The sequence below is a fragment of the Rhinatrema bivittatum genome, chromosome 7 (genome assembly GCF_901001135.1).
Source record: "Rhinatrema bivittatum chromosome 7, aRhiBiv1.1, whole genome shotgun sequence".
Lineage (NCBI taxonomy): Eukaryota > Metazoa > Chordata > Amphibia > Gymnophiona > Rhinatrematidae > Rhinatrema > Rhinatrema bivittatum.
In genome coordinates this window covers 312,871,245-312,884,574 of record NC_042621.1, presented here as the reverse complement: position 1 = coordinate 312,884,574, position 13,330 = coordinate 312,871,245, and the positions used below count along the sequence as shown (strand labels likewise).

The following is a 13,330-nucleotide window of genomic DNA, read 5'->3' as shown; positions in this document are numbered from 1 at the left end:
AGTCCCCAGCCCCATTCAATCTTAATAACTCGGGATTGCACGTGGTGAAGTCCCGCACGCCTGGTGGTGCAGGTAAGCACTGGGATATACCTGGAGCCGCCTTTCCCGATAGGGACCTAGATGATGAGACTGATCCTTCTTCCCGGGAGGATGGGGAAATTCCTCTGGGATGGGAGCTGTATAGAACTATGTTGAGGTTCTTCCATAAGAGATGAGTTACTGACTCTGATTTCTCAGACATCGAAGATGCTAGGAGGACCCGGGCTGAATCCATGTTTGAGCCAAAGAAGGATCCTATTTTGATTCCCTTGTGTAAAGCATCATGCTTCTTTACTATTATAGAGGCCACTCAAGAATAGTTTGATCTTGAATGGGGTGCCCAGGAAGCTAGTTTTAAAGGGGGAAGAGTCTTGGAAGGACTGTACCCCTGAATCCAGCTGCAGGATAGCAATTATGCTTTCCGAAGGTGGATGCATTTGTGTATGCTGTTACCGAGCAGACTATCCCCGTGGAAGGGGGAGAGGCCTTGAAGGATGCACAGGATAGGAGAATTGAGGCTATCCTTAAACAGGTGTTTGAAGCTATGGCAGTGAAAATTTGCAGATTACTTCCTGTTGTTCCCTAGTGGCTCGCTCTCTCAGGAGGTTGATGAGTCTGGCGTGAATTCCAGGGCAGTGATGGAACCAGCAGCCACCTTGACTGCGGTTGCAAGTTCTCTCCCCCAGTTCATGTGGGGCTGTTAATTTGTTATGATAGTTTTATCTTGTTTTGCTTTGATACAGTTAAATGCTGACAGACTGTAGGTGGCACCTTAAGGTATAGGGCAGAGACGGTCAAAACATCTCTGTCTCCATCTGCTGGTGGGGAGGCAAAACCCAGGAGTCTGGACTGATCCGTGGTACTACAGGAACGAAAATTAGCAGGTAAGAACTAATTTTCTTTTCCCAGTCCTCTTCACCTAGGATTATTTTGTTTTATAGGTAAAATCTGGTTATAATAATCTTACTGGAATAGATTATTGCCCTGCTGCCATTATACTCGCAGAACGAATACTGGAAAAGGAAGGATTCACACAGTCCATCCGGCTGCAGGTAAGTAAATAATTATAGGGAGAGGCGTACGTACATGTCAGTCTGCAGGGAGCAGCATCTAGTGAGCAGAACTCTTCTGTGTCCTCAAGGAGCAAGTACAGTAAGAGCATCCAGAGAACAAACACAAGTAATGACCTTTAGGATCAGCCTGCAGGTAACAGGATACAGGGAGCAAATCTGGGCAGTATCTCTGAGGATCAGGATGCAGGTAACAGGATACAGGGTACAAATCTGGGCAGTATCTCTGAGGATCAGGATGCAGGTAACAGGATACAGGGTACAAATCTGGGCAGTATCTCTGAGGATCAGGATGCAGGTAACAGGATACAGGGTACAAATCTGGGCAGTATCTCTGAGGATCAGGCTGTAGGTAACAGGATACAGGGAGCAAATCTGGGCAGTATCTCTGAGGATCAGGATGCAGGTAACAGGATACAGGGTACAAATCTGGGCAGTATCTCTGAGGATCAGGATGCAGGTAACAGGATACAGGGTACAAATCTGGGCAGTATCTCTGAGGATCAGGATGCAGGTAACAGGATACAGGGAGCAAATCTGGGCAGTATCTCTGAGGATCAGGATGCAGGTAACAGGATACAGGGAGCAAATCTGGGCAGTATCTCTGAGGATCAGGATGCAGGTAACAGGATACAGGGTACAAATCTGGGCAGTATCTCTGAGGATCAGGATGCAGGTAACAGGATACAGGGAGCAAATCTGGGCAGTATCTCTGAGGATCAGGATGCAGGTAACAGGATACAGGGTACAAATCTGGGCAGTATCTCTGAGGATCAGGATGCAGGTAACAGGAATCAAGGTACAAATCTGGGCAGTATCTCTGAGGATCAGGATGCAGGTAACAGGATACAAGGTACAAATCTGGGCAGTATCTCTGAGGATCAGGCTGTAGGTAACAGGATACAGGGTACAAATCTGGGCAGTATCTCTGAGGATCAGGCTGTAGGTAACAGGATACAGGGTACAAATCTGGGCAGTATCTCTGAGGATCAGGCTGCAGGTAACAGGATACAGGGAGCAAATCTGGGCAGTATCTCCGAGGATCAGGCTGTAGGTAACAGGATACAGGGAGCAAATCTGGGCAGTATCTCTGAGGATCAGGATGCAGGTAACAGGATACAGGGTACAAATCTGGGCAGTATCTCTGAGGATCAGGATGCAGGTAACAGGATACAGGGATCAAATCTGGGCAGTATCTCTGAGGATCAGGATGCAGGTAACAGGATACAGGGTACAAATCTGGGCAGTATCTCTGAGGATCAGGATGCAGGTAACAGGATACAGGGTACAAATCTGGGCAGTATCTCTGAGGATCAGGATGCAGGTAACAGGATACAGGGTACAAATCTGGGCAGTATCTCTGAGGATCAGGCTGCAGGTAACAGGATACAGGGTACAAATCTGGGCAGTATCTCTGAGGATCAGGATGCAGGTAACAGGATACAGGGAGCAAATCTGGGCAGTATCTCTGAGGATCAGGCTGCAGGTAACAGGATACAGGGTACAAATCTGGGCAGTATCTCTGAGGATCAGGATGCAGGTAACAGGTTACAGGGTACAAATCTGGGCAGTATCTCTGAGGATCAGGATGCAGGTAACAGGATACAGGGTACAAATCTGGGCAGTATCTCTGAGGATCAGGATGCAGGTAACAGGATACAGGGTACAAATCTGGGCAGTATCTCTGAGGATCAGGCTGCAGGTAACAGGATACAGGGTACAAATCTGGGCAGTATCTCTGAGGATCAGGATGCAGGTAACAGGATACAGGGTACAAATCTGGGCAGTATCTCTGAGGATCAGGATGCAGGTAACAGGATACAGGGAGCAAATCTGGGCAGTATCTCTGAGGATCAGGATGCAGGTAACAGGATACAGGGAGCAAATCTGGGCAGTATCTCTGAGGATCAGGATGCAGGTAACAGGATACAGGGTACAAATCTGGGCAGTATCTCTGAGGATCAGGATGCAGGTAACAGGATACAGGGAGCAAATCTGGGCAGTATCTCTGAGGATCAGGATGCAGGTAACAGGATACAGGGTACAAATCTGGGCAGTATCTCTGAGGATCAGGCTGCAGGTAACAGGATACAGGGTACAAATCTGGGCAGTATCTCTGAGGATCAGGCTGCAGGTAACAGGATACAGGGTACAAATCTGGGCAGTATCTCTGAGGATCAGGATGCAGGTAACAGGATACAGGGTACAAATCTGGGCAGTATCTCTGAGGATCAGGATGCAGGTAACAGGATACAGGGATCAAATCTGGGCAGTATCTCTGAGGATCAGGATGCAGGTAACAGGATACAGGGTACAAATCTGGGCAGTATCTCTGAGGATCAGGCTGCAGGTAACAGGATACAGGGTACAAATCTGGGCAGTATCTCTGAGGATCAGGCTGCAGGTAACAGGATACAGGGTACAAATCTGGGCAGTATCTCTGAGGATCAGGCTGTAGGTAACAGGATACAGGGAGCAAATCTGGGCAGTATCTCTGAGGATCAGGCTGCATGTAACAGGATACAGGGTACAAATCTGGGCAGTATCTCTGAGGATCAGGCTGCAGGTAACAGGATACAGGGTACAAATCTGGGCAGTATCTCTGAGGATCAGGCTGCAGGTAACAGGATACAGGGTACAAATCTGGGCAGTATCTCTGAGGATCAGGCTGCAGGTAACAGGATACAGGGTACAAATCTGGGCAGTATCTCTGAGGATCAGGCTGCAGGTAACAGGATACAGGGTACAAATCTGGGCAGTATCTCTGAGGATCAGGCTGCATGTAAGTGACCATTTCTAGGGGAGATGCCGTGCATTTTAATTAGTCTGCAGGTAACTACATTTCGGGCCAATACAGTAAAGTCCGCGGGAGAGCTTGCGCGATTCAGTATGCAAATTAGGCCCAGCGGTAGAAACGGGCAACCTCCCTAGCGCCTCTTTTTGGACCAGAGCGGCGGCTGTCAGCGGGTTTGACAGCCAACGCTCAATTTTGCCGGCGTCAGTTCTCGAGCCCACTGACAGCCACAGGTTCGGAAACTGTATGCCGGCAAAATTGAGCGTCAGATTTTCAACCCGCGCGCCGTGGGCTGACTTCACTTTTTTTTTTTTTTTTTAAACTTTTGGTAACTTTCAGGACCTCCGACTTAATATCGCCATGATATTAAGTCGGAGGGTGCACAGAAAAGCAGTTTTTACTGCTTTTCTGTGCACTTTCCCTGTGCCCGAAGAAATTAGCGCCGACCTTTGGGTAGGCGCTAATTTCTGAAAGTAAAATGTGCGGATTGGCTGCACATTTTCGTTTCTGAATCGCGCGGGAATAACTAATAGGGTCATCAACATGCATTTGCATGTTGCGGGCGCTATTAGGTTCGGGGGGGATGGACGCACGTTTTCAACTCCTTACTGAATAAGGGGTAATGCTAGCGCGTCGAAAACGCGCGTCCAATCGAGGGTTAACAGTGCGCTCCGTCGGAGCGTACTGTCCTGTATCGGCCCGTTTGTGAGCAAGCCTGGGTTATGTCCCCAAGGAGCAGGCTGCATGTAAGAGCATCCAGAAATCAAATCTTGTGTATATGCATTAGGATCAGGCTGCAAGTAATGGCATCCAGAGAGCAAATTCAGGGTGAGTTTCTGAAGACCCAGCTGCAGATAATAGTGTTCTGAATAAAAATGTTCTAAAACCTATGAGATTGACTGCAGTGCTTGGAACAATAGTTCTGTTTTGACTGACATGTTACTTTTGAACATAGGTTGAAGACTTTCTGAATCCGTCCAGTGATCTTTCAGGATTTGATATTTGTTTGGACAAAGGAACTTTTGATGCTGTGAGCCTGGACCCTGACAATGCAATGGAGAAGAGAGAGCAGTTTGTAATGTCTCTAAGTCATGCATTGAAAACTGAAGGATTTTTCCTGATAACTTCTTGCAACTGGACGAAAGATGAGCTTATACACCAGTTCAGAGAAGGTAGGAGCGTCGTTCCTCAGAGGTATCTGTTATGGTTATGAGGTGTTGGAGTGGATTCTTGGGTACTGCGGTGATGGCCACTCCCATGGGGAGGAGCCCTGTGAGGAACCGCAGTACTAGGCTAGACTCTAGACACGCAGCTGAGTTTAAAAAAGGATTGGATAAGTTCTTGGAGGAGAAGTCCATTACCTGCTATTAAGTTCACTTAGAGAATAGCCACTGCCATTAGCAATGGTAACATGGAATAGACTTAGTTTTTGGGTACTTGCCAGGTTCTTATGGCCTGGATTGGCCACTGTTGGAAACAGGATGCTGGGCTTGATGGACCCTTGGTCTGACCCAGTGTGGCATATTCTTATGTTCTTATGTTCTTAGGCTAGACTCTATACACACAGACACAGAGAAGTAGTATTTATTGTACAGCTTGATGGTACTGCCCGGGGCAGGCAGCAGAGAAGGTAGTCCAGTGAAGTAGTCCAGGGGTCCTCAGCAGAGGAGACCAGTCTCACGTTCGAATAGGTGATAGCCAGCGCGGTGTAGCAGGGACAGGTCTCGGATGTAAACCCTGAGCGCTGAAGCTGAAGGTGATACAGAGTGAAAGGGTTAGTACTCACTGAAGCAGAAAGCTGTATTGTAGAAGGTCCTGGCAGGCAGAAGTTGTTCAGTGGCAGGCACCAGATTAGGGAGAGCAGGCCCTCGAGGAGCGAGTACCCAGTATCCCAGGATAGGTACCTGAAATAGAGCAGAAGGGCCCCCGATGAGCGGGTACCCAGGTTAGTGAAGAATACCCTGAAGGGCAGAGAGAGCTTCCTGCGGCCGCTGAAAGCGGCAGAGCAGCTTAGACCGAAGGCATTCTAATCCTTGCTAACTCAGTTTGTTAGCAAACGAAGGGCAGGCTAAATGCCAGGATGTGATGACGTCACTCGGAGGGGACGCCCCCGAGGTTCCCGCCATGACGTGGATATAGACGTGGGTGGCGTGCGCACGCACACCCTAGGAGGCCCTCAGGAAAATCATGGCAAACACCGTTGCCGATCCGGGGACGCCGGGGAGAGCGGCATGAAGACGCGGCAGCAGCCATCTTCCCAAGCCTTGAGGAGAAAGAAGGAAGAAAGATGAGGCACAGAGGTCGAAGCCGTCTGAAACCGACGGACGCAACAGTACCCCCCTTCAAAGGGCCCCCTCCAGATCCCCTACCTGGTCTAGGATTTTGAGGCTGTGATCGATGAAATTAACGAAGCATCTCTTTGTCCATGATATTAGCCAACTGTTCCCAAGAGTTTTCTTCTGGTCCATATCCCTCCCATGACAGGAGGTATTCCCAAACTCTGCCTCTCTTTCTTACATCAAGGATGGCATCAACCTTATACTCGATGTCGTCTTCTGCATCAACAGGAGTAGGTTCAGGTGTCTTGGTGGAAAACTCGCTAAGAACAAGTGGTTTCAGCAGCGAGACATGGAATGCATTGTGAATTCTCATAGCTGGAGGGAGTCTTAACCTATAGGTGAGTGAGCCCAACCGTCGGAGGATAGGAAAGGGTCCGACAAAGCGAGGAGCAAATTGAGCAGATGGAAGCTTGAGTCTCAGATGTTTAGTAGAGAGCCAAACTTTATCTCCAGGCTGGAAATCAGGAGCCTTGCTTCGGTGAGTGTCATAGCCTTTCTTTGCTATTTGTCCTGCTTTTTGGAGCATCGCTTTAGTCTTTCTCCAGAGCTGCTGTATATTTTTGGCAGTAGATAGAGCTGCCGGGGACGACACAGAAAGTGGAAGTGGTAAAGGTGGTAAAGGTTGTCGTCCATAGACCACTTCAAATGGAGTAGATCCAGTAGATGAAGCTGGATGGTAATTGATGGCAAATTCAGCCCAGGGCAACAGTTCAGCCCAGTCATTCTGTCGTGAACCAACATAGGCGCAGAGGAACTGTTTGAGAGTTCTATTCATTCTCTCAGTTTGGCCATTCGACTGAGGATGATACGCAGAGGTGAAGTCAAGTGTGATGTCGAATTTCTTACACAAGGCTTTCCAGAACTTTGTTGTAAATAGAGCTCCTCTGTCAGAAACAATATGTTTAGGCATGCCATGTAGGCGAAAGATGTGACTGATGAATAACTTAGCAAGTTCCATGGCTGATGGCAAGTCAGTGAGAGCCATGAAGTGAGCCATCTTTGAAAATCGGTCCACTGTAACCCAAATGGTATTGTTACCTCTGGAATGTGGCAGGTCCACCACAAAATCTGTTGCAATATGGGTCCAGGGCTCATCCGGTGCTGGCAAGGGTTGAAGCAGGCCCCAAGGTCGTCCGGGCGGAGGTTTCTGTCTGGCACAATTGGAACAGGAGGCTACGTAAGCTAGAGTATCTTCTTTCATGGTGGGCCACCAATAGTACTTTTGTAGCTTGGCCAGTGTTCGCCGTTGACCAGGGTGTCTGGCCAGTTTCGAATCATGAGCCCATCTTAGCAATTTCTTTCTTAGATTGCAGGGTACAATGGTCTTGCCTGGAGGTATTGGATGAGTAGCTGTGAGAATCACTCTCTTCGGGTCAATAATGTGCTGGGGTTCATCAAGTACATCCTCTGAGAGGAAAGAGCGAGATAATGCGTCTGCTCTGACATTCTTGTCACCAGGGCAATATTTCAGCAAAACGTCAACAGGGACCACCTCACCTGTCTATGGTTGAGGCATTGAGCGTGCTGGAAGTACTCCAGATTTTTGTGATCAGTGTAGATAGTAATCTGATGTTGTGCACCTTCAAGCCAGGCGCACCATTCTTCAAATGCCATTTTTATTGCCAACAGTTCTTTATCCCCAATGCTGTAGTTCTTCTCCGCTGGCGAGAAGTGTCGGAAAAAGAATGAACAGGGGTACAAGATCTTTGAATCACTGGTCTGGCTTAGCACGGCCTCTCCACCCACATCAGAGGCATCGACTTCCACAATGAAGGGTCAAGTAGGGTCCAGATGGCGTAGACATGGTTTGCTTTGAAAGGCGTCTTTTAACTTCTGGAACGCAGTCACAGCTTCCATAGACCAAGTAGCAACGTTGGCTCCCTTCTTAGTCAGCACTGTTAATGGAATAGTCAATGACGAGTAATTTTTTATAAAGGTCCGGTAGTAATTGGTAAATCCCAAAAATCGTCTTAAAGCTTTTAGGCCCGTGGGCTGTGGCCATTTTTGAATACTCTCAAGCTTCTGATGGTCCATTTGGAAACCATTGTTTGAGACAATGTAACCCAAGAAGGGCACGGATTCTTTATGAAATTCACATTTAGACAATTTGGCATACAAGCGGTTCTCGCGAAGTCTCTGCAGAACTCTTTTGACATCTTCTTGATGGGATTACAGGTCCTGAGAAAATATCAAGATGTCGTCTAAGTAGACAACGACACATTGGTAGAGTAAATCATGCAGAATATCGTTCATCATGTTTTGGAAGACAGCCGGGGCGTTGCACAAGCCGAAGGGCATCACTAGGTATTCAAAGTGTCCATCCCGACACTTTGAATACCTAGTGATGCGAATGCGAACTAAATTATATGCTCCTTTGAGGTCAAGCTTGGAGAATATCTTGGCTCCCTGTAGCCTATCAAATAGCTCCGAGATGAGTGGTAACGGGTAGCGGTCCTTTATGGTGATCTCATTCAGACCTCTAGTCAATGCACGGATATAACGTTCTGTCCTTTTTCCCCACAAAGAAAAATCCTTCACCGGCAGGAAACTTAGAAGGTCTTATGAAGCCTTTCTGGAGATTCTCCTGGATGTACTCCGACATCGCCTTATTCTCCACTACGGAGAAGGGGCAGACCCTTCCTTTGGGTGGCTCCATATTTGGCTTCAAATTAATTGAGCAGTCATATGATCTGTGTGGAGGTAATACATCATCGGCTTCTTTTGAGACTACATCTTGGTAAGATGCATATTGAGGCGGCAACCCAGGCAACAATGGGATAGTTGGCATGCAGGGTATTGGAGAGACTTCCATTAAGCATTTGCCAAGACAGTCTGGACCCCAACGTGAAAGCTCCAAAGTGGTCCAATCCAAAAAATAAAATAAATAAAATGTGTTTCTGCAGCCAAGGTAGCCCAAGAACCAAAGGGTGCATGGCCTTCTCTAACACAAAGAAGACGTTTCAATATGAAATTTCCCCCTGCCCCAGAGTCTCCTAAGGCAAGGGTCTGATATTCCAAAGGCCCGCAGATTAAAGGTACTGGAAGAGAGAGTGGAGGAGAGGGTGCAGTTAGACCTAAGAAATGTCCTCCCACAGGACTTAGGTCTGCCAGTTTCCCGGACATATAGGGTAGGGATGTGAATCGTTTTTGAACGATTAAAATTATCGTCAGATAATTTTAAAATCGTTCTAAATGGTCTGAGTGCACGATACAATACAAATGCCCCCGATTTATCGTCAGGGGCATTTGTATTGTATCGTTAAATAGGGCACGGGAATTATTTGGGGGAGAGCGGGAAAACCGGCACACCAAAACAACCCCTAAACCCACCCCGACCCTTTAAAACCAATTCCTTACCCTCCCGAACCCCCCCAAAATGTTAAGTTACCTGGTGGTCCAGTGGGGGGGGGTCCCGGCGCGATCTCCCGCTCTCGGGCCATCGGCGCCATTTTGGCTGCCACTAATTAAAATGGCGCCGATGGCCCGATAAAAAAAAACCCACCTGATCCTTTAAATCGATCCCCCTTAGCCTCCCCCACCCTCCCGACCCTTTTTTTTTAGGGAGGCCCACGCCGCTAAAAAAAAACCCCACCCGACCCTTTAAATCGACCCCACCAAAACCTTTTAAAATTACCTGGCCGGTCCAGGGGGGCCTCGGGGGGCCTCGGGGAGAGATCCAGGGGGGCCTCGGAGAGAGGAGAGATCCAGGGGGCCATCCAGTGCTCCTACCATGTGACAGGGGCTGGCCAATGGCACGGATACCCTGTCACATGGTAAGGGCAAAAGGGCATTGGCGCCATTTTTTTTTTTAGAACAGCTGATGCCTGGGAACGGGAAATCTCTCCCCGAGGCCCCCCTGGATCTCTCCTCTCCCCGAGGCCCCCCTGGATCTCTCCCCGAGGCCCCCCTGGACCACCAGGTAATTTTAAAAGGTTTTGGGGGGGTCGATTTAAAGGGTCGGGTGGGTGGGTTTTTTTTAGCGGCGTGGGCCTCCCTAAAAAAAAAATTAGCGATGTGGATCCTGTTCTGGCCAGGTTGCGTGGTCCAGCTAGGACTTTTCCTTTCCATCCTATGCTTCAATAGCTGATGATCCGGGAGTGGGTCACTCTAGAGTCGAGCCTATGAGTGGGGCGAGCTATGGGCAAGTTCTATCCGCTGCCTGAGGAGTCCCTGGAGATCATGAAGGTTCTGAAGGTGGATGCATCGGTGTCGGCGGTCACCAAAAGAACAACTATTACAGTGGCAGGAGCAGCGGCTCTTAAGGATCTCCAGGATAGGAAGCTTGAAGTCCACCTCAAGAGAATCTTTGAGGTGTTGGCACTAGGGGTGAGGGCTGCTGTCTGTAGCAGTCTCATGCAGTGAGCAAGCCTGACGTGGGTTCAACAACTCCTCAGTTCTAGAGACCTCTCTCCTCAGGAGTCGTAGCAGGCGAAGTGCTTGGAGGTGGCGGTAGCGTATGGCGCGGATGCCTTGTATGGCCTCCTCCGTACCTCGTCCAGGACTCTGGTGTCCTCAGTTTAGGCCAGAAGGCTCTTGTGGCTGCGTAACTGGTCGACTGATGTTTCCTCTAAGTCTCAGCTGGGGGCGCTCCCCTTTAAGAGAAAATTCCTGATTGGAGACGACTTGGAGCAGCTGATAAAATCTTTAGGGGAGATTAAGGTGCATAAGCCTCCCGAGGACAAGCTTAGAGGGAATTGAAGTTTCCTTCCTTCCCGTTCTCGCTTTCGGGGTCAGAGACGTATTCGATAGAGCAGGGCACCTCCCCTGTGACAGCGGCAAACATCGGGGAGGTCTCATTCTTGGTCTCAATCTTTGAGGATGCAGACCAATCTGCAATGGAGTCAACCAAGGCTCTTCTGGAGCCAAATTCTCAATGAGATAATGCCAACCTATTCCTCCATTCCAGTCATCGGTGGACGGCTGTCCCAGTTTTACGAGGAGTGGGTCAAAATAATGTTGGACCAATGGGTTCTAAACATCATAGAACACGGTTACGCATTTGAATTTGCTCGGGGTTTTCGAGACCTATTTCTGATTTCTCCCTGCAGTTCATTGATAAAGAAGCAGATTGTGACTCAAACCCTCAACAGGCTGGAAGGCCTTGGGACCATAGTTCTTGTTTCCCCAGATGAATGAAGGGCCAGGCGTTACTCGATCTATTTTGTGGTGCCCAAGAAAGAAGGCACTTTCTGTCCGATTCTGGATCTCAAACAGGTGAACAGGGCTCTAAAAGTACCACATTTTCGGATGGAAACCCTGCACTCAGTCATTGCAGCAGTGCGCAGCGGCGAGTTCTTGGCTTCCCTGGATCTAACGGCAACATATCTGCAGATCGGAATCTGCAAGGATCATTAAAGATATCTCCGGTTCATAGTCCTCGGGAGGCATTTTCAGTTCCGTGACTTACCGTTCGGTTTGGCGACAGCTCCCCACACCTTCATCAAGGTGATGGCAGTGGTGGCGGCAGCTCTCAGGTGAGAGGGAGTACCTAGATGATTGGCTCATTCAAGCGAAATCGGAGGACTGCAGGCTGGCGATACACAAAGTCTTACACCGCCTGCGCTCCCTCGACTGGGTCATCAATCAGTCCATGAGCCATCTGCTTCCTTCCCAGGTCCTGGACTTCTTGGGAGCACGATTCAATATCTGAGTCGGCAAAGTCTTCCTCATGGAGGAATGGATAACAAAGCTGACGTCGCAAGTTCATCAACTCTTGACACTCCCGGTACTCAAGGTCTGGGATTACTTGCAGGTTCTTGGCTCCATGGCGTCCACTTTGGACTTGGTCCCATGGGCGTTTGCTCATATGAGGCCTTTGCAGAGAGCTTTGCTTTCCCACTGAGATCCGATGTCAGAAGAGTTCCAGGTTCCCTTACTACTCACAGAGTCCACCAGGTCCAGTCTTGGTTGGTGGCTTATCCTCGACCACTTGAAGCGAGGTGTGGATCTCGAAGTGCCTCAGTGGGCGATAGTAACCATGGATGCCAGCCTCTCCGGTTGGGGAGCTGTGTGCCAATCTCAGTTGGCCCAGGACCAGTGGTCACAGGAGGAGGTGCAATGGTCCATCAATCGCCTGGAAATGAGAGCAGTGTGCATGGAGTTGCAGAGATTTATTCCTCTCGTCCGCAATCGGGTGATGTGAGTTTTGTCCGTCAATGCGACAACAGTGGCCTACATCAATCATAAGAACATAAGAACATGCCATACTGGGTCAGTCCAAGGGTCCATCAAGCCCAGCATCCTGTTTCCAACAATGGCCAATCCAGGCATTAAGAACCTGGCAAGTACCCAAAAACTAAGTCTAGTCCATGTTACTGTTGCTACTAATAGTAGAGCAGTAGGGGGAACCAAGAGTCGTCCAGTAGCCTTAGAAGCAGAGAAACTGATGGCCTGGGCGGAACGACATCTAGCCCTGCTGGCAGCCTCTCACATAGCGGGGGTCGACAATGTGCAGGTGGATTTTCTCAGCCCTCAATGACTGGACCCCGGAGAATGGGAGAGAATGGGAGCTGTCCTTGGACGCAATGACGCTCATCTCTCACCAAAGGGGCACTCCTCATTTGGACTTGATGGCGACTCAGAAAAATGCAAAGGCACACGCTTCTTCAGTCGCAGAAGGAACATGGGGCAGAAGGGGTAGATGCCCTAGTACTTCCTTGGCCCCATGACATTCCACGCTACATGTTTCCGCCATGGCCTCTGGTAGGCAAGATTCTGAGGCAATTAGAAGCTCACCCAGGGACGGTTATCCTAGTAGCTCCGGAGTGGCCTCTGAGACCATGGTTTGCGGACCTAGTCAACCTGGCTTTGGACGGTCCTCTGTGCCTAAGTCATCTTCCAAATCTGCTGCATCAGGTCTGGTGACCAGGCGGATCGCTTTTGTGTAGCAGCCTAGCTTATGAGAGGAGACAGTTGAGAAAGAAAGGTTATTCTGAGGATGTCATCTCCACTCTCTTATGGGCGTGGAAGACCTCTACTTCTCTAACATATGTCAGGGTGTGGAAGGTCTTCGACTCTTGGTGTAGCGAGCAAGGGGTCCTTCCTCGTCAGGCCTCGGTGGCACAGATTCTTGCATTTCTACAGAAAGG

General features: G+C 49.1%; 1 protein-coding gene across 2 annotated transcripts in view; it reads left to right on the top strand.

Annotated features, from left to right (window-relative positions):
• The window catches only part of EEF1AKMT2 (EEF1A lysine methyltransferase 2), an 86,123-nt gene that overhangs the window by 63,562 nt on the left and 9,231 nt on the right, over nt 1-13,330 (top strand). For both annotated transcript variants that reach the window (XM_029610609.1, XM_029610610.1), the window contains 2 exons: nt 981-1,091; nt 4,859-5,075. In XM_029610609.1, coding sequence (XP_029466469.1) covers nt 981-1,091; nt 4,859-5,075 — 328 coding nt within the window. The remainder of the gene's footprint in view (nt 1-980; nt 1,092-4,858; nt 5,076-13,330) is intronic.